Genomic DNA, 8536 nt, shown 5'->3' on the forward strand with positions numbered 1-8536 from the left:
TCCCCTTATTAGTTCTATGTAGAATTTTATCCAACTGGTCAAGTAGTTTCAGAAAAGAAGGGTTTTAAAAAATTGCTTACATAAAAGGACTTCAAGTGATGGCCAGGTGAGCTAAAAAACGGTATGACCTAACTGTGCTTATTCAAAAACACAGCTACATGTATTCTTAATTGTCCTAATGAAACTAACAATAACATCATACTTTTTTTTTATTTGACTGTAACTACAAAGGCAAATATTTCTCACATGAAATTCATGTTAATCGAGAGCTTCACTTGAAATTTACATGAAATTAATGTGATTTTCACATGAAATTCACTCAACAGGAAGTTCATGTGAACCATTCACCTGAATTTCACGTGAAGGCTCGATTTACTCAAATTTCAAATGAACTCTGTCATAAAGTTTATTTGCTCAATTCATGTGAAAATCATGTGAAATAATTTTGATTGTGTACCTAATCACCTGTGGATAAAATAGCCCAGACTCATGAAGTATTACAATTTTTTGTTGTTGAATGAATTACTTCCAGTAATTGTGGCATCATTAAATATACGAATTTATAAGAATCAGGCAAAATGAAGTTAAAACCCCATCAATCTGACAATATAATCTCACTTAATGAGGATTTCTACATTTGAAAGACCATTATCTGATCTCTGTATCACTGATTTTGTTCTGAAAGTTTTCGGAAGAATGTGAGGAAAATGAGGTATTTGACAGAATTATCTGCCCTTGAAATGTTCACTTTTTAGTGCATTTCTGATAACTCAATTTTTTCCTTGATTCTGACGTTGAAAAAAAGTAAAATTACATTTTCAATATAATGGTTTTTTTATAGACCATGTTTCAACCACTGCCTGATTCTTACAGTGACACTTGTGGCTTTATATTCGTGGTGTATCAGCCTACATGGTTTTGTAGGTAGTCTGGAACTAGAAAATTTATAATCCATCAAAACAACTACACTGTTTGTCTATGAGTGAACCAACAGACAAAAAAACAGACAACTGATACACATTTTCAATCCTATATTGCTGAAGTGTCATTAACTTAATTCTAAATTGTAAATACATTGTACCTTGTAAATGATGCATTGGGTCTTACAGAACTATTGGTACAGATAGCTGATCCGGGAATATCATTGTTGTTATAGTAGGCTGGTGTCTCCAGAAGATCTAGCTCTGAAAATTATACGACACACCTGTTAAATATATGCAATAATGTTAATTTGGTTAACTTTCTGATCCAAAAGGCAAAACCAAATTATTTTGCAGACCTTTTAATATAGGTACATGTATTACAGGTCTTTAAGTGGATTTTTTACACATCCACTATTTTTTTTTACCAAATCTACCATAAATCACACTAGTGCATGTTTAAAATGTATGGTACTAATTTTGAGTTCTGGATATCATAAAACATTGCCAGATGAATTCTAAACATCATTAAAAATGGCTAAGGAATTCTGAATATCAGTAAAAATGGCCCATTCCAAAAATAGTAACCCCAATCATTAGTGCACTACTGTCAACTGAAATTATAATGTCTCCACTCTTCACAATGGATTCACTCATGTCCTCCACTGTGACTCCACCAAGTAAAAACCAGGATAAAATTGCTCCATTTCGTTACTTTTCAATATTTTTTTCTGTCCAGAACTGAGAAACTGCTAGAACCATATACCTTGGTATAAAGACAGTAGTAAACTACAGACAATTTTTGAAATGGTGACTGGAGACACAACTCCACTCATAATATCTCGATCCACTGTGGAGAGGGGAGAAATTGAAATATGTGTTGACAGTAATTTACATACACTACGCCCAACGACTATTTTGACGATTCCCTTTTCCCATATGGAGTGTTCATATCACAACTCATACGTTATGCCAGAGCTTGCCGAAACTACGCAGACTTTTTGTATCACGCTAGAACTCTAACAAATAGGCTTCTGGAACAGGGTTATGTTGCTACAAGATTGAAGTCATCACTGCAGAAGTTTTATGGTCGTCATCATGAACTCGTGGATCGTTATGGTGTATCCATCAGCACCATGAAAACTGATTTATTCAACGGGTCATAGTTTTCCTTTCCTCGTTTGTCTACCCCAGACTTGACTTTATATGAGCAACTCGGCGGATGTTTCTAGAAAAGCAGCGGGGCACCTGGTCCATGCTCCCAGTTTTTAGTGGAGTCCGAGTTGCTCATTTACTTTTGTTACTTTGTATGTATGATTTTAGTTACTTTATGTTCTTTGTTGTGTATGTCTGTTTTCCATGTCTGGTCTTTGTCCCTGGATTACATTCTTTTGATTACCGCTATAACCTTGGTTCCCTTGATTACTCTTTCCCACAGTAGGCGTGGAAAATGGTGGACAATTTGTGTCCACCCTTGGACACGTGGTTGGTCGCTGTCCACATTGCCCACGCATTCTGGTGGTCAATTTTAAATCTTGTTTTGTTTTAACAGGAATCGGAATAATTATTACAGTCCTGTTGTATTAGAAGAAGCGTATGAACTATCGGTAACAATAATTCACAGGTGTCAATAGAGCTTCTTTATAATTGACAGTCATCAATTACCTGTGGGCGGGATTAAAGCAGAGAAGCGTGAGCATTTGCCAACAAATGGAATAAATACAGGAAATGGTGGTAACCTTTGATAGGTGCCATGTAATCTCTTTAATAAACAGTTAATCAATTAACGGTAGCCGCAGAAGAATTTTTTGATTTAATGTTAATCAAGTGTTACTTGTTGGATTAGAATATATTCAGAAATACTGAATAGTTCAACATAACTTATATGAATTTGGAAACAACAACTAATCTTGTAAGATGAATTCTGAGAAAAATACTTTAACGGCCATGTGATGGAAAAAGTGCACCCTCCTTTTGCTTATATTTGAAATTCTTAGAAAAAATCAGCAAAGATTGGATGTGCAGTCCCTTTGAAAGATGAATCTATTTACAACAGCATCCCATTTTACAGCACTGCATTATTTTGCTATGAATTTCTCATGGTGGCTAAAGATGCAGGTGCTCTATCTCGGACCTTTGATTGACAGGTAATCAATTAAAAAAAATGTCAAGGGTGTGGTTTTAAGTAAAGATGCAGTAACGTTAACAGTGCAAACTTCATGAAATTCGAAAATAAAATTGAAATGACTGTGGGCTGGTGTTACGAATTTTAAATATGTTAAAATTTGAATAATACTCTCTACCATGATTAATTTAATATGAATCCATTTCAATAACTACAGGTGAAAGGCAAAATAACGCAAAAATACGAAATTTTCAATCTCAATTTTGTCTCGTTTTAGTATTGAAATATATTGGAGATTTTCTGAAAAAAAAAAGCCTACTAAGTCGGCACATCAGTGTAAATAAAGATACCAATTAGTTTAATTTATTCTATATATAGTTAGTCGTAAAATTCATACTAGAAGAATTTATTTTTTTTATCAGCTTATATATATCTGGAAGATTCTAACACTATTTTATAAGGGATTTTTAATGGCGAAATTTTGATTTAAAAGTATAATTTTGGATGTCCCTAATACGCTTCTGTAATCATAAAACATTAAATTCGGTTTCTTTTTATTCTTTAATCTTAATATTATTAAAGAATTCCTTCTCGTTAATTAGCAGTTAATCCACCACTTCCTGTATATTGGCTGAGTGTGACACACTCGGGTATTAAGTAGTTACACGGATAATACTGATTTGACTAATTAAGTTAACGTTGTAAACACATTGATTAATTTTATTTCTAGGTGGCTATGACATGAAAATCACAAATACTTTACAAGATTATTACGTTTAGTAAAAAGAAAAAACATACTTGTATTGAGCATGATTTTACAAGAACACTGAACATTTAATTATTGAAACAAAAATATGATTGCCCTTGTGTCATTCACCTATTCATAAACTAACAATGGATATTTCGAAAATGAAAGTAATAATGTTTTTGGAATAAAGTTTCAGAAGATTCTAAAAAAATTACGAGATTTCAAAATAAAACACTTTAAAAGAAATCCATTTTCGAAGTGCATTTTGATTAATAACATGATATGCGATGATTTTCGGGAATTACATGTAAATTAATTTTAATTAAAAAGTCGTAAAATGAAAAGTTTTGATTTAACGTCAACGGTATGAAAAATTTAAGAAAGCATAATTTTACATTTCTATATGTCTCTAAAAGTTACATGTTTTTTGAATGACGGTGTCGAATTTTAAATACTTTCAAGTATTATTACTCTTCTAATTATCTATGCAAGTAAGGCACGTTGTTGGTCGATCGATAATTGTTGCAGTGTCAACGAAATGCCAATTTACCTCATATGATGCTCAAATCACAGGGACACACCTTTTGATAAAACGTGAAACACATTGATTGGTCGATGATATTACAAAGGGGTTTATCAAATTTGCAGAAGAAATTGATACACACAAAGCATTCTAATAGTTATTGGTTTAAAATACTTTGCTCGTTTTTTTAAATTATTACGTAAGAAACCCGCCAGTAAAATAAGTAGTTCGCAAGTACTCGATTTTCTTGAACATTTTAATTTACAATTTGTACTTATATAATAATGGAACTGATCATAGTCAAAATTGTTGAACTAGGTGAAGAAAAAAGAAACGGAAGAAATACGTCGTTCAATTGTCTATGGTATGCTAAATCTAAAAGAACTAACTGCATATTCAACTTATGAGGGGAAATTTTCACCCATCACTATAGTTGGCTAACGTGTGCTCGGATAATACGCGGTTAAATCCGTTGCCATTTGAAAACTCATGAAGTACACGGTTGAATAATTCTGGATCATATATTATCTTCCAAAGATGCTTCCCGCTTTCAAATTTTGTTGAAATAAACAATATCGAAATTGGTTATTTATAGACCGTAAGTTAAAGTTGCATGTGTCTGCTTCAAATCCGTTCTTTCACTTAGAAAATACAACTGCATTAAATAAATTGTCAGTAAAATAAGGAGTTCGCAAATACTCGATTTTCTTGAACATTGTAATTTACAATTTGTAACAATTTGGTGACAGGTCAGGTGTACAATATTATTACATGATATATGTAACAACTGGAAATGATAAAATTAAGGCCTTATGAATTTCTTTAAAAATCAACTTTGGTTTCCGATTAATTCAGTTTTACATTTTGATGATAATAAATAATGGTAGACTTAAGTACGATGTGGGCCGTAAGAATTAGAAAACAAAACAAAACAAAACAAAACATAAAAACAAGAGATTAAAGCATTTAATTCATATAAAAACCTAATTATATTAATTTTTAAGTTAACACCTGGTGGTGTCACAATTTTGGCTTGAGGCCAATTATACGTGAAAGAAAATTGATTCTCACGATCAAGGTAATGATTGACACATTGTTCTTTTATTTGTCAACTGTTTGAACATTGTAATAAAATTGCTGATCATGGATTAAATCCAATCAACAGGTTATCACACATCCACCGAATACCGTGGGCGTGGACACTATACTGTCCACTTGACACGGTAGGCACGTGGACATCTGTCCACCGTGGGCATTAAGGGTGGGCAAAGCATGGACAACTTGATTTGTCCACCGTGGGCGAGTGCATTGTCAAAATGGTCGTTAGCTGTAGTGTATTTACATGTGTAAATGAATATACATGACAATGATGTATATCTGAGAAATATATGTATGATTGAATGAGTAATTTTTACAGCATGCAGTTTAATTTTCACTACATGAAACAGAAATAATTACATACATGTACAACATGATCTACAATGTACAATAAATACTCACGATACTTTGGTTTCTTTGCATCTGGTTGATACATTACTGTCTGCTTACACAAAAGTACCTGAAAAATTCATAATCAGATACTATAAAAAAAAAGTAATTTTCATAGCAAATATAGCATCAGTATATAGGAAAATGATTCTGGAATGGAAATAAGTACAGTACACCTCGTAGCATAGTCAAATACCTGGCATACCTCATATATGTACCTGGCATATAATGCCAGGTATTTATTGCTTATTGGCCATTAATTAACAAGACCCCCATCCCCTGTATCCAATACACAACAGGAAACGACTAATTAACTGAACAGGTACATGTACCTACTGGTGGTTTTACCTGTAGAGTTAATTATCACGCACAGGTGGCTCACCTCAGTATTTTAACATTAGTATATTAGTAGAATAAATCAAAAATAAGACTTATTTAATATAATTTAGGGTTTGAAATTTATAAATTTACAAAATATTTAGTACTTCGGAAATTTGTAAATGAAGTAGTGTATTTACCAGTATTTTAATTAAACACACACAGGTCTTACATTAAGAGGCAGTAGCAGGTACATTTGTACTTTTAGCCTTCTAAGCTACTGAATGGTACTGCCAGAACTTTAAAATTTCTGATAGTTTTATAAAAGAAAAGGATGAAAAGTACCTTCTATAAAAGAAAAGAAACCTGAATTGCAAAAAAATCAATGAAACCCCTGAACATACATTGTACATGTATATCTTTTATTTTGTCTTTGATAAATTTTGTCATTTCAATATAAAACTGAATTATATTTTTACATGTATGTGACAATTTATATACATGTATTTATCGTTTTGAAATATTTTTGACAAATTTGTTTGCAGTTTAATCATTTTAAAAATCATAATTAAGAAACTATATAAATGTATTGTTATTTCAGTTGTATGAAACACACATTTTTCTGCTTTGTGATTTAATATCAGAATTTATTTCAGATGTAGTTGAATTCAAATTTATTCAGGGTTTTTTCCAGGATTTTGAAAGCTTTAGTCATTTTCTCACAAGAAAATGAGGACCATTTTAATGGGTTTTTTTTTAAAGTGCGGTAGTATTTGCATCTGACATAAGATATTTCAGTATCATCTGTTATTTACAGCACTGTATAAAGACATGAAATAAACCTTGAATGTACATTGTATATGAATATACATCACTTTCTTCCACTGTAATGCAAGCATGTTTTCCAGAGAATCCAAATAGCATACCCGAGATTTAATTAAAAAAGAAACTCCCCATCCTTTAAGAATAATCAAAAATAGAAATCCTTCTAGACTCTTTTACATTTATCAGGGGCATACATCCCTGGGAAAATTATAAATGTATTTCAAATAATAAAAAAATGCTGTTTTCTTCATTGGCACCCATGTAGAAACACAGAGACACATTTAGCACAGTGAAGATATAGAACAGCCTTAACATGCACTTGTGCTACATTAGACAGATATAAATATTTTCAAATAGATATTTCCCTATTGTTACCTCATGAAATTCTATTTTTAGCAAAGTTTTCAACTGGAATCCACACTGAGTTAATGATAAATTATATCATTATTTTCAGTTAATAAATTTACTATTGGTCCCTCAGGAATTCATTGATAGCATAAATGATATTTTCAAGATTGTAAAAAGACGGTAAAAAATGTAGTGACACGGTAGTGACAAAATTGCCCACATTTTGTTTAAACTCAACTTGTCTCAAGTTTGATGTACAAAAATAAATGATAAATAACTTTTTATGTCATTTTGACACAAAGTTAATGAGAAGTAAAGGAATATCTAGACAAAAACATCCCGCAGGTCAATTCGCCCGAACGTTACTCCCGCAAAATGGTGTCCAATGATAAAACCTCGCATTTTGACTATAAACAAAAAATGAAAATATCCGATGAAAACATGAAAGATAAGCATAAAATGCGTGGTTTTATGTTATAGAACTAGTCCACCTACACTGGTATGCATGTCACATTACTCATTACAATTACAAACACAAGTCATAATTTGACATAAATATCTAGTTCACCTGTTCAAAGAAAAGGTGCCTAAAAGAGCACGGAAAATATGTTCTATACTATAATCTTCTTCCTGGCTCTTGTCTTCAATCAGTGTTTACTCTCATGGACGTTGTTTACAGGGGTATAATAGTATAGGGGAGAGAAACCCATTAAAAAGGTGTGGAAGATTTTTGGGGTATTTAGTTATACCATTTCTGAAACGGACCTTTTTACTTCGTTTTATCTTTACCATCAAACAGCCCGTGACAGAGAATAGTTGTAAATATAGATTTTATGCTTCTTTACATGAATTAGGATTTTAATCAATACATACATATAAATGATAACTGTCAATATTCTCATATATTCAAAGATGATATTTTGGAATAGAATAAAACATATTATATTGTCAATTTGATGCCCATAGTTGAACAGAATTCAAAACAATTATCAAAGTGATCAGATAACATTAAATATGGCGTTTTGTTTTAAAACAATATAATTAAATATTTAAATCTGTTTTCAGCATTCTGACCCCGCTATAAGTCTTAATACATTATGTAGTATTAACTACTTGGTGTCTTCCAGTAGGATATTTGACCTTTTATCACATTTTCTTGATAGTGAATTCGTCATCATGGTTCGTGAACCAAACCTATTTTTCATGCCAGGTCGTTCAAATATTTTATTTATTTATTTTTT

At 31.7% G+C, this 8536-nt stretch overlaps 1 protein-coding gene across 1 annotated transcript in view; it reads right to left on the bottom strand.

Annotated features, from left to right (window-relative positions):
• The window catches only part of LOC148606097 (mutS protein homolog 4-like), a 37137-nt gene extending 29137 nt beyond the window's left edge, over window positions 1-8000 (bottom strand). Inside the window, exons 1-3 of the mRNA XM_088544286.1 lie at window positions 7864-8000; window positions 5817-5874; window positions 1082-1184 (exon numbers count right to left, since the gene is read on the bottom strand). Of these exons, the coding sequence (XP_088400412.1) occupies window positions 1082-1184; window positions 5817-5850 (137 nt within the window). The 5' untranslated portion in view covers window positions 5851-5874; window positions 7864-8000. The remainder of the gene's footprint in view (window positions 1-1081; window positions 1185-5816; window positions 5875-7863) is intronic.
• Window positions 8001-8536: the final 536 nt, after the last annotated feature.

Source organism: Perna viridis, chromosome 9 (assembly GCF_037379345.1).
Source record: "Perna viridis isolate PV_CMFRI_1.1 ecotype Kerala chromosome 9, ASM3737934v1, whole genome shotgun sequence".
Lineage (NCBI taxonomy): Eukaryota > Metazoa > Mollusca > Bivalvia > Mytilida > Mytilidae > Perna > Perna viridis.